Consider the following 25,941-nt stretch of genomic DNA (forward strand, 5'->3'; position numbering starts at 1 on the left):
TGGGGGAAGGATTGATGGAGTAGGATGCGGTTTTAAATTCCTTGTATTAGAAGGAAAACACTTGCTAAAGGCTGAAAACTTTCTAATTGTAAAATTATATTTACTAATTCTAACTATTCAACATTACGTAGTAGGGATGAGTTACACTTCCTCATTCCCACTCATTTATACCTTCCCTTGACCCTTTCACCTTCAATCACTCAACCCCTTCCTCTCCTCCCTTCTCCTTTTCCTCCGATCCTTTCCTTTTTCTTCCCTTTCCCCTCGAGTTCTTCCTTCTCATTTACCTCCTTTCCCTTCCCTGAATCCCTTCAACTCCTCCCCCTTAGCTCTCTTAAATTCCTCGCCTTATTCTCTTCTTTTCCTTTCTTTATTGTAAATTCTCTCCTTTTTTCTCCTCTCCATTTTTTCTTTGTTTTCCTTTCATTTCCCATTCGCTCTTTCCCTTCCTTTCCCTTTTCCTTCCCTTTTCTCTTTCCAATAACCATTCCTTCCATTTTTCCCTCCCCCTCTCTCTTCGGTCCACGACTGTAAGTATAAGTTAGATTGTTCACCACCTGGTTAAAAGAGAATTTATATACATTATCTTCACTGCAGAATACACATCATGCAACTGAATATATTGCAGCTACTGTGTAGTTTATCAGCTGTGTGTGAAGTTGGGGGAGGAGGGAGGGGGTTGGCCATGTATATAATATACTTCCAGGGTTAAGGGGAAAGGAAGGGAATGAAATATATTTTAGGGGCAGGGAATTCTCGGCAGTGGCGGGCAGTATCTTTTTATTTAAAGATTTGTGAATAAAGAAGGCGCGCCCTTAATGTTCTTCCATATTACCCTTTACAATTCTCCGCCCCGTCTATAATATTGGTCCTATTATTCCCATCACAAATCCCCCCTCCCCGAAAAAAAGATTCCCCATCCTTCCTAAAAGTTTTATTTTATGTCGTCTTTTAAAAAATCCGGAAAGATCGAGAATTTTCATTTCTGCTCTGAATCCAAACCAAATATTTTCATTTATTATTTAGCAGACGAACGAGTCGACACAAATAGAAACCTGAAATCCTCAAGAAATTTCCTTTACAGTGTTCTCAGTGTTGTAAGAGTTATAATTGTTTTAAACTTCTGATAATTTCTAGGATACGGATGGGAAAGACCCGTTTAGGTTATTTCAAGGCTATCTAGAGGATAACTGAATGTAAAGCTAAGTTGAATTGAAGAATGAAGGAGGATTGAACTGCTCCGCACCGATATGGAACAATATTAGACATAAACGTGTTTAAAACTCTTCTCCTCTCTTTAAAGACCTCTAAAGTTCCTTAAATTCACTCCAGTGAAAATATTTGTTTGTTTATTGTTCAATGGATGGATAGCCTATTAGGCATTCATACAAGGCTTTTTATTTTCCTTCTGAATATAAAGTTTAATTTAAATCTAGGGTCTGTCCTAGTGAACGATTTTTGGACCCCCCCCCCCAGGCCCCCCTCATCAATTTTGTACATGGATCTTATTTGTTAGACATGGATATAATTGACCATGTGGCCGCAGCGCTCGGCCCCATAGCCTGTCCTAGCCGCAGCGCTCGGCCCGGAAAGTGTATTAACCTAACCTAACCCTAAATAATAATACATAAATACTAATTTTAATTTCTTCATGCACAAAATTGATCCAAAAACCGTTCACTAGGACAGACCCTAAATATCATAGAAATGTTAAATAGGCTAAAATATCTTTATAATTTTTTCCCAATTTTTGAAAAGGAAACTTAAAATTCCCGCTGCGAGTAAATTTGGTGCCATCTGTACTAATATAACTCAATACTCTTCATTATACAGTATGAATTTTTAATAAAAGAACAAGAGAACGAATTCTTTAGTCAAATTTCATTTAATCTATAGAATTATTGGATTTAACAAAAATATAACCTTGATTTTTAAAATCAACTTATATTTTCATAAATCTTATAATTTAAAACTATTGTCCTACTATATTGTGTAAATCTATTTTTTTTAACGTAGGGTTAAGGTAAAAACATGCTTAAAAAACTCTGAATTCATTCCAAAATCTTTTTCTTGAACATCCTCCTTTCGGAGCATAAAACGTTAGTATAAAAATTATATTATTTGTTGAAGGCTCGGAAGTCAGTATGGCAAACTTAGGAGGCTCGTGGTGGTTAGGTGGTCCCCCCTCGTCTACCCAATAACATTTAATTCACATGTGTCATAAACAGTAAGAGATTAAGCAGCAACAACATTAAACATATTAACATTTTAAGATGAACAACAGCTATCTCGGCGGTTCAACAATTCTGATTTACATTGATTCATAAATACGATTTTATCATAAATATTGAAATAGATAATTTTCAAAAGTTTAACAAAAATATCAAAATTAAGTTTAACAAGTCTTTTCTCTCAACTTTTTAAAAACTTTTCCTAATTGACAAAAAACACTTCTTTACAGTTATTCTAGACCATGTAGTGATCTCTAATTTGATTTCAGATCTTTGATTATCAATATCTATGATCAAATCATTTGATCAACGTGATTTGTAAAATTTATCAGTCTTGCTGGATGATCATTTAAACTGATCAATACATGATTCTATTGTCTAAAACAATGATTGTTGGTTGAATTGTGATTATTGGGCTGATCTGCAGAATGATCACTAGATCTGTGAACTTACTACGTAATGATCATTGTAATCATTGGACTCATCTATAGAAAGATTATTGTGATCATTAGGCGACTCATCTCTAACTATTGGAATCGTTCGTAGAGACTTATATAGAGTGATTGTGTTCATTGCTCAAATTATTGTCATTGTGATTATTTGACGAATCTGCAGTCATGATCATTTGATTATTTTTAAGCATGACCATCAAGAAGTCATCTGAAGTATAAAGTTTTGATTCAGTGCTTGACAAGATGATTGTATTTCTACAAACTAGTCTCCAGTACATCATTCCTAAAAAATATGTTTTTCAATATCATGTGACCATCCATTTCATGAGGGCCATATACCTGATGAGAGACGTAAACTTGAAAACTTTATCTGGTTGATAATGTTTAAAATGACGTTGTGTTTATTCTGATAACTCTGACATTGTTTACTTGCAGAGAACTATGCAATTCACTTTTGTCGAGAAATCACAATATAACATAATTGAACAGACAAAGCTTTAAAGGACACCTTTGTAAATCAGACATGTCACTCTGTAAATGTGGAATACTTGTAATCAAAGAGAATAGAATATATATTAGAGGGGAATTTACTAGAAAATAGTGTAAAACGGCCATTTTGTTGTACTGTTTCCATACTGCAGGTGTACTTAACATATTTATGCTAAATAATCTTTTGGGCCCTGGAACATCATTTTATAGAAATTCTAAAATTACTAATAAATGAAAACCAAATTATGAAATAGGCTGGTTTCATAACTGACCAATGATCATTTCACATAGATTCTATGCCTTTCACTTTACAAACGATGATTTTCCGTTATAACTATAAATCAAATGATGCTTTTCATTCACCTAATTCATTTTATAAAGCTTATTTAACAGCTTTAAAAAATTCGAACTTGAAATGGATAGTTTAGGGAACATATTGTATTAATGTACTCTACTGCTTATAATTTGTGAACATTTACATGATTTGTACACTTTGAACTCCCTTTCAGGCTGAAAGGGACTGACAAAATTCATAAGGAGAGATTGTCTAAATTCCACTCTAATATATATTCTATTCTCTTTGCTTGTAATTATGTCGTTAAAACCCTTTAATAGTCATCTTGAAAATTGTTAGATACAAAAAAATTATCACAAATTGTTGTGATAATTTTTTTTACATTAAGATTAAATACAGCGGTATCGATTATATCAATACAATGAAGACAATTTTTTTATTAAATTTTGATTTTTAACAAGCTTTTTTCGAATTTCAAGTTTACAAATAATACAAGAGAGGCTTTTTTTAATGACATCTTTTCATAACTTTTATGTGTATTCATGCTGTTTAACAGCTTGATATCAATCAAAATTATCGTCTTCATTGTATTGATATGAAATGAAATCAAGTGATGCACATTTTTTAAAAATAGTATCACACAATTTATCAAGCCACAAAAATATCACAAGTTATATTCTCTTTAAAAAATAATTTAATTTTAGTGGTTTTTGTATTATGTTTTTCAACATAGTTTTATATGATTTAAATTTACCTATTTTTGTGAGTTGAGTTAAGAGGAATTTCCTTGCTTTCGGGTTCTAAAACTAGAATCCTGGGAAACTCATCCAAACAGTTGAAAACGACATTTTCTCCCTCCGCTGCCAGTACACGTGGGGAATCAGCTGATTGGTTGAAGACGCCATTTTCTACTTCTGCTATTAGTTCCCGGGGGAAGTCATCTAAAGGAAGGTCTAATTAAGTTTTATTGGGTAAAAATTCATCTTATAAAATCAACTTAAATAAAAAAATGAATTTGAAGTTGAATTTTATGTTAAAAAAATATATTCCACACAGTCGTCTTCGAAGTGTCATCTTGTGAGGAAAACCCTGCTCTTAAATATTTTTAAACTATCACATTGAGATCTTAACATCCATAAAATACACATTTCAATTTCTAATCCTTTTAAATGTACAAAGACTTTATTAAAATGTTAGTGCATTTTATAGTTAAGAACACTTATAAAGTAACCCCCCCCCCTCTCCTTCCTGGTATGGCAATTAAGACTCCAATCGCTAATTAGGGCTAATTAGACGTCTAAACTGTAACAGTGTCTCAAACTAAAGAACTTGTTTATTAAGAGGTCAGAACTTAAATATGAATAATCACTAACTAACATGCAGCGTATAATCTATATCCAAAGCTGAAACTTTTGATTTGAAGCGATTAACTGATTAAACCGTAAAGTCAGCGGCTGATCGTATTTCTTTGGCTTAGAACAATCTTTTCTGGTTGATTGGACCTTGATAGACGTCCATGAAGATTGAAATTAATCACAAAAGATATACAACACAAAAGTTTCTACCTTAAAATTATTTTTTATTAAAAAAGTAAATAATCCCAAAACATGTCAAAAACGGGTTCTGTTTGTAAAGAGAAAAACATATAAATATAAAAAATATTTTATATTTATTATAAAAGTGTTTTTCTACAAGAAAATATCTTTTTACAGTGTATACTGTAACCTCGCGTCTCCCGGAAATAAATCTTCAGCTACCAAGGGTGTAATTACATCCTTGAGCTATACAAACGAGGTTTATAGCCACTCATCGTTATCCGGACAAAGGTTTAAAGAGTAACATTGTGAATCGGACATGCCTCTCTTTTAAATGGAAGGTCACTTGATATTAAGGTTTATTCTCAATGTTTACTTACCATAGCGAAGACGATTGAAGATGTGAGTATCAGAGGTCATGGTGGTTGTACAACTCTAATAATAAAAGATAAATTGTAAAAAATAAAAAAGCAAAAGTTCTAAAAATATTTTATTCTTGTCTATAGATTGCTTGGAACTGGAGATAAGACTGTCAGCATGGCAAATTTTTGAAAAAAAATATGTTATCAAAATCCATGGGATAATTATTTTAACTCTAAATTTGTTCAGGGAAAAAATCAAAAATTTTACTTAACCACTAATTTCATCAGAAAGCTTTTTTATCTAAATATTTTCATTTTTATACTATAAATAAATCTTATATATTATTGACGATATAATTTTACCTTGTTTAAATCATCAACTCGTAGCCCAGACATTGAACCTGAAGCAACAAATTTTAATTTTATATTTTTAATTTTATTTTATTTTATTTTATTTCAATTTATTTCGTGGATTAGAATGTTATGCGCCAGTTTTGCAAAGTAGAATGAGCAGAGCATTCTTTGCAGGGGCGTATTGGAGGAGCTAGATTTTTGCGCGCGTAAGGTTTAGTGATGCCATTTAGCGCTGAAAAGTCGGCCCTGTAATTGAACCGGAGTTTATTGTGACGGTGATTGATTTTTTTACGCCTCTGTTCATATAAAACACTGAAAACATGTATGACGCAGAAAATAGACAGCAAAAAGGTGCAGTCATTCAGTTGAATAATAATCCATTTTGATTTATAGGTTGCAAGCTCTCAAGCCAGAATTGTTGAGAATTTTGCCTGATAAAGTAGAAATTAAATATCCATGTTTTTGTTTTTTGAAAACTGTATATTTTCATTTTCTGAAAAAGTGACTTTAGAAACAATATTAAGATTTAAACGATTTTTGAGCTAAAACCTTGACGTCATCATCTGTCACATTATTGATCAGATTAAAGTTTCAAGGTTATCGTTGTGTAACTAAAGATTCACTTAAAATTACGACACAGTCCCCTTAAAGGTAAAATTACGACACAGTCCCTTTAAAGGTAAAGTTACGACACAGTCCATTTAAAGGTAAAATTACGACACAGTCCCTTTAAAGGTAAAATTACGACACAGTCCCTTTAAAGGTAAAATTGCGACACAGTCCCTTTAAAGGTAAAATTACGACACAGTCCCTTTAAAGGTAAAACAATTATACCTTGATCTTGTCCTTGAGCAGGTACAGGCAGTAACCTCTCACCAAACTAAAATAGAATTCATTAATAACAAATTTAATAAAAAATCTTCAATATTTTGTGCTTTATTAATAGCATTTTTCAAGAAGTTTTGAGATCTTTAAAGCACTCTTAACTTGATCTCTTTTTTGATATTTTAATATTTCAGTTTTATATTCCTAAGAAACCTTTTTACATTTTGAAATGTTTTAGTTATAATAAGGAAAGCAGTTTTACACTATAAGCAGCGCGTATCTCTTTAGGTATATAATTCAAAATTTTTTGGACAGAATTTGTTTGATCATTTCTTTAAAAACCATCAAATAAATTAAAACGAGAAAAATAGAGAAGTTTTTTTTTGTTACCTCTGTATCTAGTCGCCATCTTGGCCTTCTCCGATCCTTTTAAATGTCGTTTTTTAATATCATCTTAAAACATTTCGAAATTTCGTTATTTTTATTTTATTTCATTTTATGACAAACTTTCAATATTGGCTAGCTATGATAGAATGAATGAAAAAAAATAAAGTTTGATTTATAAAATTTGACGCTATGAATATTTTAAGCAACTTTTAAAGATTGAAAACGTGGAATAGAGTCAAAAACATGAATTTTGAAAATACGGAAATGTTTTTGAAAAACCCACTAATCTATAAATTGGCCATGCCAAGCCCCACACAAAAGTTAAGTTATCTAATAAACCAAAATTACTAAGTAAATAGATGAACTAGCATTTTTAGCTATTTTTCCCAATAAAAGACGACCCACTCAATTTAGAATCTCAAACCAAGCTCAGAACATTTCTGTGGGTCTCCCGAGTTCCCCAATCAAAACGGCTGAATCGATCGGGCCCAAATTTTGTGTGGGGCCTCAAATGACCCCAATGAAGGTTTATGGATGCTCAAAATTAAAAGAAGTTGCCTCAACAAGTTTTGATTTTTAACATTTTGAAAATGCCCGCAAAATCTTTTTTGTTAATGCATAGTATAGATTTAAAAAGAAGCATCCCTTGCAGGTTGACATGGTAGAAGGTTGTCTGGTCAACTCTCTTCCTAAATTTTCTTATTTTATTGATTCAATAAATTAAGTTTCATTCCCTAATTATCTTTTAAATATTAAATATTTATTTTTATTTTTAGAATTAGAACTTTTAAAATGAAAGTGAATTATTTTCGTCGTACTCGTAATGGTTTAAACAAATGCAATTGAGTTTTGCCACAATCTGTAATTTTATAATCCCTTTATCTTTGCATCCCAATGTCATAGACCTTTGACATTTAAAACTATAAATTGTGTTAAATAAAATAGTCTAAGTTTTAAATATCAAAGATAATTATTTAGAAAAGTGTGTAATTGACGCAAGATAATAAAGGGAAATGGTACGAATATATTTTAATATAATTCGAATGATGTAAAATATTAAAAAAATAAAAAACATGAATTTAATCTAAAGTTTCTTTACTTACCTAGTTTTCTCATCAGGTTCCGCCGAAATTCTGAAGATAAAGATTTTTAACGAGATACATTTGTTTAACTTTGATATCTGACTTTAAACAGTTTCCTTCTTTTCCTTAAGTTCAGATTGCTTCTAAACCTACTTGACCTTTAAACTTTGTTGAGTTCAGTATTAAACCTATATATTGACCTCTACCATCAGTATTTGACCTTGACATTGACCACTATTTTCAGTATTTGACCTTGATATTGACACCTACCTCCAGTATTTGGACCTATATATTGACCTGTACCTCCAGTATTTGACCTTGATATTGACCTCTACCTCCAGGATATGACTTTGATATTGACCTCTACCTCCAGTATTTGACTTGGATATTGCCCTTTATATCCATTATCCAGTATATGACCTTGATATTGACCTGATCCAAACATGCAGTAAATGATGAAGTTGATAGAGGAATTCAACACAGCACAGAACCGAGCAAAGAAGTCACCTGATCAATCAATCAATTAATCATTCAAAAACCAATCAATCAGTTAATTAAACAATCAATTAATTAATATATCTTTTAATTAATCAATTAATCAATGAATCAAACAATCGAATAATTAATCAATCACTTCATCAAACCATTAATAAATTATTCAATTAATTAATAATTTAATTAATTAATCAAACAATTGATCAAAAAATTAAATTATTAATAAATTTATCAATTAATCAAAAATCACATAAGAAATAAATTGAAAAATTACTATTTTAATCAATTAATCAAAACATCAATCATTTTGTCAATTAACCAATTGGTCAATTAATCAAACAATCTAACAATTATTAAAACGATCAATCAATTAAACTATCAATCAAATAATTATTTAATCAAACAATCAATTACTCATTCCATCAATCAAATAATCAATAAATAAATTAACAAATTACATTTCAACCATTACAGAAATAAAATAGTAAATATAACCGTGAAAGGAAACAATCAATAATATTGATCCAACCAAAACAAAAAAATATCTTGATGTAAACCAAAAGATATATCCCCAAAAGCATTAGAAAGAAATGATAATAGAAAATATAACTATAACTAGACAGATCACTTCTTAGAAGCATACCGAGATTTTTAAATATCAAAGATTTACACCATCAGGTTGCATTTGCTAGACGTTTGATGAATTAATGTGACTTTTATTTATGTTTACGAATTAGAGTGACTGAAGCTAATGGTTTATTTATGTTTACGAATTAGAGTGACTGAAGCTAATGGTTTATTTATGTTTACGAATTAGAGTGATGGAAGATAATGGTTTATTTATGTTTACGAATTAGAGTGACTGAAGATAATGGTTTATTTATGTTTACGAATTAGAGTGACTGAAGCTAATGGTTTATTTATGTTTACGAATTAGAGTGATGGAAGATAATGGTTTATTTATGTTTACGATGCCTGTTAATGCTTTATAGTGTATCTATCAGAAAAATTGATGAGAAAGATTGGTTCTATCAGAGTTACCCACAATTGTCACAAAGGATTAGACCCCAGTGACGATTGTACGGAAATTTTTAGTCATTAAAATTTTTTTTTTTCAAGGAATAAAATTATATCCAAACTTCAGATTGTAATTCTTTAAAAGTAATAGGTCGTCATTAAAGTGCCATCATGTGTGGGTAACCCTGTAGACTATTTTAATTACTATGATTGGGAACCCAGTTTTGTTTGGAAATGCACATAATGTATAATGTACATAATGTACATAATGTAATGTATATGTGCATCAATTCAATCTAGAATTTATGAACCAAGCTACGACAATTCCCGTGGTTCTACCGAATTCCCAAATCAAAACTAGATTCAAATAAGACAAGGGGTTCCTGAGTTAAGATCGGATATACAAATAAACAAACAGACAGTATCTATAATAGTTTCTTTAGTCACGTGGTATTCAAATCCGTGTTCATAGCATACCTCTACAGACCTCAGAGATATTACCTCAAATTATATTGATTCAAGATTTAATGAATAGAGAAATGCAGATTAACTAGGAACTGGAAAAAGGCAACTAAGCAGAAGTATTTAAAATAGCCATAACCAGTTCAGCCACTTTTCTCTATTCAAATCTTAAGAATTCGAAAAATCATGTTAAACTCTGAAAAAAGGACAAACAGGGTTAACAAAAATGTTCCTCGGTTAAAATAAATTGTTAAAATAAGCAAGTTCATTGCATGCACTATAGTCTTATAGTCTTTAAAATTAAAATTAAATAAAATAAAAATTATCAAAGCCAAAAATACAAGAAAGGTTTCCTAATTAAATTTTGTACTTCAAGGATGACAATTCCAGGTAATTCAGCTGCAGCATTTCTCAATAAAAATACCAGTGTGCAGTACGAAGCTAATCTTAGTAATATCTAGTTTTATTTGAGAAAATCTACAAAGTTATCGAATTATAAGAAAATGCTTGAAACAAGAAAAATTCTGAGAAATAAAGTTCAGAGTTTGACCTTTTTTTGCTGACTTAAGAAATACTTTTTTTTCTATTTCTCTTATTCAACATTGAACTTATATAATTCATTTTCAAAATTAAAACTGTTAAAAAGATAAAAATTGGCCCAATAGTGCAAGTCACACTGATTTGGTTAATTTCTACACTTTTTTAATTGGTTAAATTAATATGGGTTAAAAAGAACAAGAGATTGGCACGCTTTTAATCCGTTCTTTATCTGTTCATGGTACTGTTTCTTATAAATTAATATAAATTAAAAATTAATTATTATCAGTTTTGAAGGTGGTCTGCGAATTTATACAGCAGAAAAGAAAATTTTCTCGGCAAACAATGACAATATCTTCCTCACTGTTACTACGATGGAGGTTTAAAGATCACCATTGTGAATCGGACATGCCATGTATGGAGGGTTATTTGAAATTACCTCTAGAAAATAAGACATAGTCTAGGAAAGTTTAAGAGGGAAGGTTTACTTCTAGAAAACTAAGACGGAGTCTAGTAAAGTTTAAGAGGGAAGGTTAACCTCCAGAAAGCAAAGACAAAGTCTAGGAAAGTTTAAGAGGAAAGGTTTACCTCTAGAAAATTAAGACAACGTCTAAGATGGTTTCAGAGTGAAGGTTTACCTCTAGAAATCTAAGACAAATTCTAGGAAAGTTTAAGAGGGAAGGTTTACCTCTAGAAAACTAAGACAAAGTCTAGGAAAATTTAAGAGGGAAGGTTTACCTCTAGTAAACTAAGGCAGAGTCTAGGAAAGTTTAAGAGGGAAGGTTTACCTTTAGAAAACTAAGACAAAGTCTAGGAAAGTTTAAGAGGGAAGGTTTACCTCTTGTAAACTAAGACAAAGTCTAGAAAAGTTTAGGAGGGAAGGTTTACCTCTAGAAAACTAAGACAGAGTCTAGGATGGTTTAAGATGGAAGGTTTACCTCTAGTAAACTATGGCAGAGTCTAGGAAAGTTTAAGAGGGAAGGTTTACCTCAGGAAAACTAAGACAGCGTATAGGAAAGTTTAAGAGGGAAGGTTTACCTCTCGAAAACTAAGACAGAGTCTAGGAAGGTTTAACAGGGAAGGTTTAGCTCTAGAAAACTAAGATAGCGTCTAGGAAAGTGAGGGTTTACCTTTAGAAAGCTGAGACAGAGCCTAGGAAGGTTTAAACAGGGAAGGTTTACCTCTAGAAAGCTGAGACAAAGCCTAAGAAGGTTTAAGAGGGAAGGTTTAGCTCTAGAAAACTAAGATAGCGTCTAGGAAAGTGTGGGTTTACCGCTAGAAAGCTGAGACAGAGCCTAGGAAGGTTTAAGCAGAGAAGGTTTACCTCTAGAAAGCTGAGACAGAGCCTAGGAAGGTTTAAGAGGGAAGGTTTACCTCTAGAAAGCTGAGACAGAGCCTAGGAAGGTTTAAGATGGAAGGTTTACCTCTAGAAAACTAAGACAGAGCCTAGGAAGGTTTAAGAGGGAAGGTTTACCTCTAGAAAGCTCTGACAGAGCCTAGGAAGGTTTAATAGGGAAGGTTTACCTCTAGAAAGCTGAGACAGAGCCTAAGAAGGTTTAAGATGGAAGGTTTACCTCTAGAAAACTAAGACAGAGCCTAGAAAGGTTTAAGAGGGAAGGTTTACCTCTAGAAAACTAAGATAGCGTCTAGGAAAGTGAGGGTTTACCTCTAGAAAGCTGAGACAAAGCCTAGGAAGGTTTAAAGCTAGGAACACTATCACTAGAACTGTCATAACCTGAAGAAGGACAATTTTATTTTATACAAAAGTTTATCTTTTTTCAAATTAAACGTTAAACCCCACTTTAAAATTGGTTTCGCATAAACTACTGGGACTAAATTTAGATACATTAAAGAAACAAATTACAAAAAAAAAAACATTTTAAGTTTATACTCTGTAAGAACATTTTGTATCTAACAGAATAGTGTTAGAATACTTTTTTCAATCATTCATAATTCATCATATTTTTGACACTCTACAGATGAACATCTTAAAATATTTTCATTTGTAATCATACTTGAGAAAATGTTAGTGACGAATAAAAAAGAAACTTTTATACAGGGTGTCCCACGAAACATGACAGTAGCAAGACGACTTGAAGGTCGTCTTTGATGTTTCAAATAATTTACGGCATTTATTTGTAAATCACATTTTAGAAGTAAAATTTTAGAGTTCATGGTCGCAAAATACCACTAGTATTGACATTTCCAAATGTAATTTGCCTTTTTTTGTGCAATTTCAATATTACCCGAGATATGAAGAGTTTTGTTAAGATTTCGACAACTTTGGTTTTATCTATATATAAATTTGGCTTGTCTGTCTGTCTGTCTGTCTGTTTGTTTATATCCAATAAACGTCAAAACGGCTGAACCGATCGGGCCCAAATTTTTTGTGGGACATCTCGGGACCCCAGGGAAGGTTTATGAATGATTGAAATTTTAAATATTTGTCTCCATCAAAATTCGATCGTCATTAAATTTTTAAAAATTTTGAAAATCCGCGAAATTTTTTGTGAAAATCCGCGAATTATTTTTGTTTTGTTTTACGATGTACACAAAGAGAACATGTTCACAACTAATTTAGAAGATGGGCGCGAAGCGCCTTGAATTTCTAGTTTGATAAAATTTAAATCTGAACAAAATTCTCAAAATCTCCAGAAATATTGACTGCACAAAAAAAGAACTGAAAACTTTAGAATTGTGGCCACCAAGATTAATTCTTAAACTCCTGGTTTTACTAAATCCAAGATTATTTTAAAACACATTCGATATCCAAGAAAGAAGTTAAAGATTTAACCAGCGTGGCATGTTTTGATTTCTGGTGTTGATGGTGGCATATCAATTGAACTAAGTATCAATTGAGCGAACGTAAGTTTTGGATTAATGTTAATTGAGACTTACTTCAAAATGGCAATAGTTTTAAAATATGTTTATTATAATTTCATATAAAGATGATTAAATTTATATTTGTTTAAATTTTCTAAAAGCCGGCTTGTGCAGTGAACAGCTAGCTGACTTTAATTCGATCGGATATTAGTCCAATCGATATAGCATTGTATCTGTGGTTGTTATCAAACGTAACTTTACACAGTAGAAATATTCAAAAGGAGGATTATAAGTAGAAAATCAAAAGTTTGTACATTGGATAATTAGATTAAGCGATCATGATTAAGGATATCTTATTCTAAAGTTTTCAAATAAACCATATTATGGAAATCTATAAGACTTTTGTGGTCATTGTTTGAAAAATCATGCATGTGAAAGAAGGCTGAATGTCTCAAATAAATTTAAAAGTTCAAAAACGACTTTCAAATCGTCGTTGCTACTGTCATGTTTCGTGGGACACCTTGTAGTTTTGCTAAAAGACGCGGTTTCATTTTATTCACTGTAGTTGTACTGTAAATAAAAGTTTTCATTTGGGTGATAAATAAAAATAGTATGCCAGGGGTGTCAACTAAGCATTTCAAGTTTTTTTCAAGGGCTAAAATTTCCATTCTGAAATCAACTGAACTACATAACTTTTATTTTTCGAAAAAAAAAGAATATGTGTTTTCAGATTAGAAATAATGAGACTTTTAATTTTATGGTTTTTTAATGTTGATTTTAGATTTTCTATAAAATGATGTTCCAAAAGGGTATTTAGCGCAAATATGTGAAGTACACCTGCAGTATGGAAACAGTACAACAAAATGGCCGATTTACACTTTTTCAAGTAAATTCCACTCTAATATATATTCTATTCTCTTTGCTTAAAACAGATTGCAATGTAATTGGTTAAGACAAATTTGGATACTTAAAACCAAGGTTTTTTCGAGCCTTGCTCACGTTACTGGCCTAAAATTCTGCTTTTACAAAAATTATACTTAATGACATCTAACAAATTTTGTTTTAAGAAATGAAGTATTTTTCATACAAATGTAATGCGTAACAAAATCACAATTTTAGCTTTATTTTAACAGGAGAGCATCCTATCTCTAACTGATTAAAAGAATTTCGAAGTTTATAACCGTGTCGTTATTTTTTCACCATTTTCAGCACCTACAAATACAATGATTAAATTATTTGATAACTAGAGTTTTAATGATGATAGTTTGAATTTAAAACCAATACTGCAGCCAATGACGTCATATAAAAGTGTACAGAGCGGACACACTATTCGGATAAATTCCTAATGCCCTATCTTCTAACGAATTTTAAGATGAAATATAAAGAGTGGCATTGGAAAAAATATTTCCGCAGGAAGTGCCGAACTGTAAAAATTGACCAGAATTCAATGTATTCTTATTCCGTCGGACGAGGGGAGGAAGGCCAGCCACAACAATTTCTCGTCCGAGCCACATTCTCCTCATTTTCTCGTCCGAACCACCTCGGAATCCTCGTCCTTAATTTAGGTAAAACTTAAATCTACTTTGCCTCCGTAATGGCTAACCTTTGTGATATAGAATAAATAGCAAAATATTCGGCTTACCTTTGCCTATAATTTTCCCCATGGAACCACCCGGAAAAAATAAATGGTTTTCCCTATAGTTAACAAAAAAGATTGAAGTTCTATAAACTTGAAATTATTTGCGGCCTTCCACCCAAGGAATATCTGAAAATGCGCGTAAAAAAGGTGAACATTTTTAAAAACAGTAAACTTGAAAGCTTTAATTCATTTGAAACTTTTTTTTTCGATTTACACAAATTTGATATTTCATTTATGCCCTAACGTGGCTGGATTCTTAAAAAATAGTTTCATCTGGAATGATTAGACACTTGAAAAAATAATATTGAAAGGACGATGATTTCGAGGTGGCTCGGACGAGAAATTGAGAAGAATGTAGCTCGGACGAGAAATTGTTGTGGTTGGCCTTCCTCCCCTCGTCGGACCCAAACAATAAAAAAGAAATTTCATTCGAAGAAAAAATTTATTATTTATTTTGTTTACTTTTCTAAAACTTTACTTAATGAGATTTTTTATAATCACGAAAAGCTTTTTCTGTCTCATATATTTTTTGTCACTTTATACAGCAAAATAAATAATGAATAAATTAAAAAGTTAAAACTTGTTCTTTTTTGTTCAGGTTGATTATTTCTCAAGACCTGAGCTAACAGAAAATCCCTTGTTCTTCTTCTTGTAAATTGAAAATATCTTGTCTCTTTCATCTGGGAGTAAACCTGAATACATAATCAAGTTATATCCGGGAGTAAACCTGAACAGATAATCGTATATCGGGAGTAAACCTGAACATATAATCTTATATTCGGGAGTAAACCTGAATATATAATCAAGTTATATCCGGGAGTAAACCTGAACAGATAATCGTATATCGGGAGTAAACCTGAACATATAATCTTATATCCGGGAGTAAACCTGAATATATAATCAAGTTATATCCGGGAGTGAACCTGAACAGATAATCGTATCTGGGAGTAAACCTGAAAAGATAATCTTATATCCGGGAGTAAGCCTGAACATATAAACTTATATCCGGGAGTAAACCTGAATATATAATCAAGTTATATCCGGTAGTAAACCTGAACAGATAATCTTAAATCCGGGAGTAATTCCTGAACATATAATCAAGTTATATCCCAAAGTAAACCTGAACAGATAATCGTATATCTGGGAGTAAATCTGAACATATAATCTTATATCCGGGAGTAAACCTGAATATATAATCAAGTTATGTCCGGGAGTGAACCTGAACAGATAATCGTATCTGGGAGTAAATCTGAAAAGATAATCTTATATCCGGGTGTAAACCTGAAATATTCAGCTTATATGTAATACAAATTTTTAAATTTTGTCACCAAGAGCCAGAGAGTGTGACAACTAATTATGCTTGATAAAAAAGTTGTTAAGATCTAATTTGTATTTTTTAAAAGCAAGATATAATGTAAATTGTCAGAAGTAAAAAACACATTTTGGATTTCGACAAATTTTTCTTTTTAATTCCAGACCTTACTTTAAGTTAATTCTTTGAGCTAAGTTTTATGAAAACCCTAAATTTCATATAAATATCCCAGCTAAGCTAAATCCGGCAAGAAATGAAAAACTTGCAAAATTGACAATTTTCCAGTGTATGCACTAAACCCGTAGAGCGGAGTTATATCATGAATTGAGTTTATTGCAAACAGCCATAGAGTACACAATTAGTAGAGAGGAAATAAGTATCTATCTCGGTGATAATAATAAAATTCATAGTTTATTCACCTTTTCTTTTTCGTACACTGCGTTTATCAAGGACGTACATAGGAATTTGTCCAGGGGTTTTTTTCTTTCAAGGGGGCCATGGAAAACCATAGCTTTTACTGAACCAAAGGGTATTGAACCCCCCCCCCCTGTGTACGACTCTGATCCCCATCACTTTGTAATATTTGCAACCGCTAAACTTTATATATGTGTAATTATCTAGGGTTTACCAATAAACATGGGAATTAAATGACAACTTCAATATCGTCTTTGTTCCACGTGGGATTTTTTTTTGTTAACATAATTTTGTAGTACCACAATTAAAACATTTAACACCGAAAACTACTAGTCTCGGGATTTTCAAAATGGGGTCTACCATTTATACCCTCAAAATTACGGAAATATTAGGAAATTTGTTGAGATTCCAGTTTGTTGAGAATCAATAAAGCTGTTCAAATGTTTAATATCTCCGTCTATTTTTTATGTACAAAGAAGGTAGACCACATGTTGGAAAGCTCATACGACTTTTAATCTCTTTTTGATGTACTTTTTATCATTTGTCAATTATCGGAAATCAAAGATGATATGAAAGTCGTCTTTCTATTCCCATGTTTATTGGGACACCCTGTGTTTAGACAAATAATTTTTTCAGTGTGAAACTTCGCCTGCAGTATGATGTAACTGTATACCTAAAGAGCTGTTTTATATATTTTTGAGTAAATTCATCTCCTCTATATATAATTGTATATTCGCTACTCTATGGAGACGGTTCATCAAACGTAAAAAAACACTCAACTGCAGTTAATTTACTTCTCTTCCAACATAAAAGAGTTTTATTTTCGAGCAAACTTGCACAAAAGTAATCTCGTCTCGATTGACCCTACTTTTATTATAGTTTATTCATTGCTCACTTTATATTTTTTTTAAAGAGAAATAATGTAAAGAAGCTTTTCTTTAAATTGTGATGTTCTCTTTAAATTATCTTATTCGGGGCATCAAATTTTGATTTAATAGTTGTTAATTTTTATTTGAAATTGTCAAAAATATTTAGAAAAAAGTAAAGAATATTTCACTAAAATTTTAAAGTTCAAAACGAGTTGTTTGAACTAAAAAACGATCGTTTTTTTCTAAAAACGAAACGATCGCGACGCTAATAGGAAAAAATTAAAACGAAACGAAAAATGGTAGTTTTTGATCGTTTTTACAAACGATTAACAACCCTACCCCCACCACCCCAGCCCCCTCTCCTCTACTATGCCTGTCCTACATAGTTAATAAGTAGTTCAAATACCTTATAGTTGAGAATAGTGAGGAGAATGATTGGAATAATTCCTGTTGTCGAGAAAGGATGGAAAATCTGAAAATTAGAAAAAATATGCTCAAGCAGACCCGTAGAGATGTGGAATAGGAAGACGACTGTTGGATTTAAATTATGATTCTAAATAGTTCAATGAATACGAAATACTGTATTTGTGCAGTGTGTGGAGACCCAAGCCACTTGCACTTGCACTTGCACTTGCACTTGCAATTGCACTTGCACTTGTAATTTCACTGTACAGGTAAAATCACCATCGAATACACATAATATCGTCTTTCTATTTTACATACAGGGTGTCCCACGAAACATGACAATAGCAAGAGGACTTGGAAGTCGTCTTTGGTATTTGAATTTATTTGTGACATTTAGTCTTCTATCTACTTAAACATGTATGATTCTTGAAACAATTATCACATAATTCTCCTAGCCCTGGCATTTCCAAAAAGTGGTCTGCGTTTTTTGTGCTTTCAATATTACCGGAGATATAAAGAGTTTGGTTCAGATTTCAATTTTGTTAAATAAAAGCAAAATTGTCGAAATCTGAACGAAATTCTTCATATCTCGGGCAATATTGAAAGCACAAAAAAGGCAGACCACATTTTGGAAATGGCAGGACAAGGGAAATTTTGTGATTATTATCTCTAGAAATTTACTTCTAAAATTAGGTTGACAAATAAACGCAGCAAATTATATCAAAAATCAAGACGACATTCAAGTCGTCCTGCATACTGTCATGTTTCGTGGGACACCCTGTATATGTATGGGTCTTTATGTACTTATCCTTAAACTCACAATTCAACTAACCTTTTAAAAGCTTTCTTGAGAAAATAAAAAAAAATTTTCGGGGGGGGGGATGAAATAAGAACTTTAAACTAAAGCTATTTTGAATCGAATGGCTCTATTTGATTGTAAAATCATTCTAATTAGGTAGAGAGCCGCTTCAACAAATGGCATTCCTTAATACTGCAAATATAAAAAGAATTATATACATGTAGGCTTTATTTGCAAAGAAAGGTAGTTCTTTAGGAGCAATTATTTTACATAAAAAGCAAGGATAAATGATAAATTAAACGTTTTCATTGTAGCGACCAGATATCGTCTTTGCAGAGAAAGAGGAAATCCGGGAAAAAGAAATCATAAATCTGCAATCCAACAGTTAGTAGTTCTTAAACATTTATAGATGTACTCAATATTTATACAAATAAATAAATGTCTAAAACTATTATGAGCTGTGTTAGAAAGATATTAAAATATAGAATAAATTTATATCTAACCTGAAAGAACAGTAGAAATTTGAGATAAACTGGAATTTTCTGAAGTTCAATACCAATATTGAAGAGGGATATAAACCTTAACATTTTAAACTTTATTCTTTGCATTTTATTTCATTTTAGTCAAATATTTTCTTAGGCAGAGGCCCTGGAAGTTACTTGCATATGCTGCTTTGAATTACAAGACAGAGATAGTCTGCAGTTCTAGCCGCGGCGCTTGGCCCCCTTGCCTGTCATAGCTGCAGCGCTCGGCCCGGAAAGTGCCTTAACCTAACCTAACCCTAAATTATATACTAATTACTACACTCTCTTTTCTTGTAATTCAACGCGGCAAGTGCACATAACTTCCTAGGGCAGAGGCCTATTTTATACATGTATAATATGTATGATGGAGGTTTTAAGAAGGTGAATTCCATGCAAATTCGAATTTTACTGGGTGTATCAAATGAATTAAAGTTATGATTAAAATCTTGTTAACATGTTGTACTTTTAATTATATATTCAGAAATTTGATGAAATAATTAGGTTGGTTGTAAAACTTTCAAAAGATTATTTTGTGAAATAATACAATAACAATGAATGACAGCTTGAACATCCTAGGGTCGACTTAAAGAGTGAGGCCCAATGAAAATAAAACTGATTGTGGTTGGTTTTAGTGGAGATTTAGGCTTAATGTTAAGTCTTGTTCTCATCAAAAAAATTCAGAATTGGCAAATTTGCAAAAATATTTTGCAAAAAGTGTGCAAAAATTATTTGCTGTTTTATTTTGCCTGTTTTCTTCTATTTATGATTCTCAAATTTATATATAGAAGGTTCTTTTATTTATACTAGGCTTTTAGGGCGCTTCGCGCCCAATGTCCATCTAAGATATCAACTGTAAGCGGCTTTAACTTTGAGCATCTTCTACAATATAAAACAAAAACAAAAAAGTTTTCACGCATTTTCAAAATTTTACAAAAATAAACATTTTTTAAACAAAAATTTAAAAATTTTGATCATTCATAAACTTTCCCTGGGGTCACGTCACAACATGGTCCCACACAAAATTTTGGCCCGGTCGGTTCAGCCGTTTTGACGCTAATTGGATACAAACAAACAAACAACCCAGACAAGCCAAAGGAATTGAGTTTTTGTAACAAAATCAAATAATTAAACCCCAATATCTTTAGAACGCGATGTTGTAAACCTTTGACATTTCAAACTCTGATTATTTGATTTAACAGAATTCATAGTTTGAAATATTTAAGGTCAACAACATTTGGTTCCAAAGATATAGTGATTAGAAAATCAGAGTTTGTGGCAAAGACTCAATTCCTTTATATAAATATTTCTAACCTCTGAACCTCATAGATCTTTGTTTACACAGTTTGTAAACTTTATGAAATATAAGACTAAAAGCATAAACATTTTGAATTGTTTTTTAGTAAAATGCATTCATGAGGTAATTTTAATAATCAATAAAACTTTGTAATTTAATTTATCATTTATTTGTTCAAGATTCGCCCTTTTTGAGAACAGAGATGAATTTTAGTGAAAAATAGTTAGTTTTGGGAAAAGTAAGAAAAAGTGGTTTAATACAGTGGTCGCGATCATATCAATACATTGAAAACAACTTTTTATATTTAAGTTTTGATTGTTTACAGGCTTCATCGAATTAAAGTTTACAAGTAATTAATTTACTTTTTATTTGACAGCTTCTCTTTGTTTCCATGTTTATGTGTATTCAGGCTGCTTAAAAGCTTGATAAAAATCAACATTGTAACCTAAAGTCGTCTTCATTGTTTTGATATTTGCGGCGATGACTGTATATAGTTAGTAAGACATTTTTTTACGTTTTTAAAAATAAAAGTTTAAAATAACCAGTAACAATTAACAGTTTCACATGTATAACGCGTCACTTTTACAAACGAAATTAAGTTCGATGAAAAAAGAAAGAAAATATCCTTTTCTGAATAAGGCTTATCAGTCTAAATTAATTACATTGTATATGTATTTGTATTTCCATCAAAGCCTTGGTGGGGCGCCTATTGTTTCATTAATGCTTATACAAATATATCTTATAAAATTGTTCAGGAAAAATAAAAATAAAGAAAAGCATACAATTGTAGTTGCTCAACTAATTTCTATAGCTCTCAGTGTTATTTTAGACTTTAGAGTAGAGTCAAGTTTTAAAACCATGCCAGACTTGCAATTTGGTAAAGACATGGTCATTATTTTGAAATTATGGCATCCAAAACACCTTTCAATTTCAACACTTTGGATGCTTTGGTCCTGTAGTAAAGCATCAAAAGTGTAATTTGAAAGCATCAAAAGCAACATTTGATAGAATCAAAATCAACATTTAAAAGCATCAAAAGCAACAAGCAATCAATTTTGATGCCTTACCCACTCTTTTTTGAGAAAATATTAACTTTCCTGTCAAATTATGACTTAATAAACTAAGAATTAGGAAGCATTGTTCTTCCCTGTCCTTTTCGGATGGATTTAACACCACAAATATTTCCTCATTCGGTTGTAAAACAAGATGAAAGAAATCTTTCATTTTTCTGGTCAAAAATCATTTTAGATGCTTTTAAGAAAAAACCTTAGAAAGAGCACGTTTTGGCAAGAGAGGAAGAAGATGCATTACCCTGAGAATAGGATGGTTTCTTACCTTGTAATATTGATTAGAGCTGAGATTAGGATGGTTTCTCACCTTGTAATATTGAGTAGAGCTGAGAGTAGGATGGTTTCTCACCTTGTAATATTGAGTAGAGCTGAGAGTAGGATGGTTTCTTACCTTGTAATATTGAGTAGAGCAGAGAGTAGGATGGTTTCTCACCTTGTAATATTGAGTAGAGCTGAGAGTAGGATGGGGTTATGTTTCTCACCTTGTAATATTGAGTAGAGCAGAGAGTAGGATGGTTTATCACCATGTAATATTGAGTAGAGCTGAGAGTAGGATGGTTTCTCACCTTGTAATATTGAGTAAAGCTGAGAGTAGGATGGTTTCTCACCTTGTAATATTGAGTAGAGCTGAGAGTAGGATGGGGTTATGTTTTTCACCTTGTAATATTGAGTAGAGCAGAGAGTAGGATGGTTTCTCACCTTGTAATATTGAGTAAAGCTGAGAGTAGGATGGGGTTATGTTTCTCACCTTGTAATATTGAGTAGAGCTGAGAGTAGGATGGGGTTATGTTTCTCACCTTGTAATATTGAGTAGAGCTGAGAGTATGGTGTGTTTATGTGTCTCACCTTGTAATATTGATTAGAGCTGAGATTAGGATGGTTTCTCACCTTGTAATATTTAGTAGAGCTGAGAGTAGGATGGTTTCTCACCTTGTAATATTTAATAGAGCTGAGCGTAGGGGGGGTTTATGTTTCTCACCTTGTAATATTGAGAAGAGCAGAGAGTAGGATGGTTTCTCACCTTGTAATATTGAGTAGAGCTGAGAATAGGATGGTTTCTCACCTTGTAATATTGAGTAGAGCTGAGAGTAGGATGGGTTTATGTTTCTTACCTTGTAATATTGAGTAGAGCTGAGAGTAGGGTGGGTTTATGTTTCTCACCTTGTAATATTGAGTAGAGCTGAGAGTAGGGTGGGTTTATGTTTCTCACCTTGTAATATTGAGTAGAGCTGAGAATAGGATGGTTTCTCACCTTGTAATATTTAGTAGAGCAGAGAGTAGGGTGGGTTTATGTTTCTCACCTTGTAATATTTAGAAGAGCTGAGAGTAGGATGACCGGCACTATATGCTGAAGAAGAAGAGTAGATTTACTTGTAGACTGGGTTCGAGCCTATAATTAATGGCGTGTCACTTAAAAGTTAAAGGGAATGTTGACATAGTTTAAATAAATCTCTATTTAAAGAGTTACATGACTCTGAGTAACAATAGGAAAGATAAATTAGTTTTTTTAAATAAAATAAATTATCTTTGCCAATTTCCTTGCTGTTTGAATCTGTAAGTTATATCTTTTAATCAACCCAAAATTGAAAATTATAAATTTTCAGTAAGAAAAGCAAGGATGTCTAAAAGATCTTTGCTCATTCAGGGTGTTCAGAGAACTGTGCTCGATCGGGTATCAATTAAAAGGAAAGTAAAATTGAATGAAGTCGACTTTTGCTTTAAATATGTAAATTATAAAGTTAGGGTTAGATTAGGGTCTTCATTCATGATGTGTGGCACGAAATAATATTGAGTTAAGTCTGTTTTTAAAAATTATTTTTTAATAAATTCTTAATTTTGATCAACCCGCTAAAAGTGACGTAAACGTAATTTCGTGTGATCGTTCGTTTACAGAGTGGAACATCCGATTTACAACGGTACCCACAGAAGTGCTTATGATCAAGAATGAATGACTTGAAGGGTACTATTATGAATCGGATAGGCTCCTCTATATTTGAAACTACAGCAGCAGTCCATATTTTAAATATGTATGTAAATATTCTAAATATATATTCAAATATTTGAAATTATATATACAAATAATCTAGCATCTGAGAAATCTCTTAAAGGGAGTGTTCTTGAAAAATGAAAGGGTTATAGGCTTACGGCGAAAAATTATCGATAGTCATCGCTACTAATTTACTTCTATCTATTGCGTTTATATGGAGAAAATTGTTAAAGACCACTCTTACTGAAGAACGTAGCGTCCATACAAATTCAGAAAATTGTAACATAAGACTCGGATGGTAAAAAAAATCAATTTAATTCCAAGCAAATTATTCAGATATTACAAGCGATAAATCAACAATAATTTTTCGATGCATTCATATAAAGTTGATATTTCATTATATTTTTTATTTGTTTATATGCAATGCACACACATAAAACGACGATTTTTCCGCTATGTTTCTACCACATGGAATCATTAAGAGCATCGAGAGCAGAGACATTTGTGTACAGCTAAATCACATTTTTTCTTCACTCTATAATTTATGAATAAACTTCTTATATAATTTTGTGTAGAAGTATACAACTGCTAAGCTTGCAGATAGGCATTAATAAGGTTAAATTTTAAGCTTGAAAGGAAATGAGGTTTTTGCAGCCAAAAACTCATATTTTCTATCCAAACCTTTGAAATTTCAACTTAGATCCTTTGCAGCCACAAACACATATTTTCTATCCAAACCTTTGATATTTCAACTTAAATCCTTTGCAACCACACACTCATATTTTCTATCCAAACCTTTGATATTTCAACTTAGATCCTTTCCAGCCACAAACACATAATTTCTATCCAATTCACAATTTAAAATATAGAAGGTTTACGACATTGAGTTGCAAATATATAGGCATTAGAAAATCTGAGTTTGTGGCAAAGACTAAATTCCTTTAACTTGGAAAATTAATCTATTCTATACATTCCAAAACTGAGAACATTCCCTTTACATGTACTTAATTTACCTGATAACGGTGTGGAGAGCAAACTGCCTGAAACATAAAAAAATTTCATGTTTTTGTTGAAATTTTTGTTTTGCATACATCCTAACACTTTTACTTAAAACAAGCTTAAAACTGTTCAGTTTTATATTTACAGAGAATAAAACTTTTGTATTTTAGTTTCATCTAGAAAGCAATAAACCAAACTTTTTTGTGCGACGGATTAAGAAAGTACAGGTCGGGAGTACAAGGATTAGACAAGTACAGTGAGTTGAGGAGTATTTGTAGTATAGAGAGAGGAGTCCAGGGAGTTAGAAGAGTATAGGGAGCAAAACATAGGGAGTTAAAGGAGAACAGGGAGTTAGAGGAGTACAAGGAGTAAAGTAAAGGGAGTTAGAGGAGTACAGGGAGTACAGGATAGGGAGTTAGAGGAGTACAGGTGTAGCAAAAATTGAGGCCCAATGTAAATTACGTTGTATCTTGTTCATTTAGTAATTATGCAAATCCTGTATTGCGATTAGCCCATTCCATGTACTAAGATATATATAAAACTCCGTCATACCCATATTATGATTGTTGACTACGTTATAGATATAACATAGCATAACTTGTAATCACGCTGTTAATAACCCATTTCTAATATGAACTACAAAATGAACATCAGTTGATTGAGACTCTGCTTTGTTTACGGTATTAGAAGTAATATAAGTTCTTGTTGAAACTTACGCCTGGAGATCGTGCCTTGAGTATTGGTATAGATCTATTTAATTGCTAGTGTCTGTTTTGACATTGATAGCTAAAGAGATTGCGCCCTGTATAGTGGCGTTGATAAACCACGGGATTATAGCCGTGTGCGGATCGTATCCTGTTTAAGACATTGATCTGTTTAATTGCTAGTGTCTTTATTGAAATCGATAGCTAACAAGATCGCGCCCTGTATAGTTGCGTTGATAAGCCGCGGGATTGTAGCCGAGTGTGGATCGTGTCCTAGTTAAGACATTTATCAATTGATTGCTTGTGTCTGTATTAACATCGATAGCTAAAGAGATCGCGCCCTGTGTAGTGGCGTTTATTAGTCACAGGATTTTAGCCGTGGGGATCGTGTCCTGGTTGAGACATATCAATTGATTGCGAGTGTCTGTATTGACATTGATAGCCAACAAGATAACGCCAAGTGTAGTGGCGTTGATTAGTCACGGGATTTTAGCCATGTGGATCAGTCCTGAGCGAGTTTGATATCAGACGAACTGTACCTGGATAGATATGTCTTAAGAAATTGTTATGGAGTAGGTG

The 25,941-nt window shown here is 32.0% G+C and overlaps 1 protein-coding gene across 1 annotated transcript in view; it reads right to left on the minus strand.

The window, feature by feature from the left end:
* Positions 1-2,472: 2,472 nt before the first annotated feature.
* LOC111701366 (FMRFamide receptor) overlaps positions 2,473-25,941 on the minus strand; it is a 35,465-nt gene continuing 11,996 nt past the window's right edge. Inside the window, exons 5-20 of the mRNA XM_023472620.1 lie at positions 24,673-24,699; positions 22,974-23,062; positions 19,288-19,363; positions 17,987-18,052; positions 15,603-15,677; positions 12,190-12,258; positions 9,950-10,025; positions 8,445-8,519; positions 8,034-8,063; positions 7,576-7,619; positions 6,934-6,969; positions 6,553-6,598; positions 5,728-5,765; positions 5,383-5,437; positions 4,222-4,408; positions 2,473-2,966 (exon numbers count right to left, since the gene is read on the minus strand). Coding sequence (XP_023328388.1) covers positions 2,939-2,966; positions 4,222-4,408; positions 5,383-5,437; positions 5,728-5,765; positions 6,553-6,598; positions 6,934-6,969; positions 7,576-7,619; positions 8,034-8,063; positions 8,445-8,519; positions 9,950-10,025; positions 12,190-12,258; positions 15,603-15,677; positions 17,987-18,052; positions 19,288-19,363; positions 22,974-23,062; positions 24,673-24,699 — 1,017 coding nt within the window. The 3' untranslated portion in view covers positions 2,473-2,938. The remainder of the gene's footprint in view (positions 2,967-4,221; positions 4,409-5,382; positions 5,438-5,727; positions 5,766-6,552; positions 6,599-6,933; positions 6,970-7,575; positions 7,620-8,033; positions 8,064-8,444; positions 8,520-9,949; positions 10,026-12,189; positions 12,259-15,602; positions 15,678-17,986; positions 18,053-19,287; positions 19,364-22,973; positions 23,063-24,672; positions 24,700-25,941) is intronic.

Source organism: Eurytemora carolleeae, unplaced genomic scaffold (genome assembly GCF_000591075.1).
Source record: "Eurytemora carolleeae unplaced genomic scaffold, Eaff_2.0 scaffold154, whole genome shotgun sequence".
Taxonomy (NCBI): Eukaryota; Metazoa; Arthropoda; class Copepoda; order Calanoida; family Temoridae; genus Eurytemora; species Eurytemora carolleeae.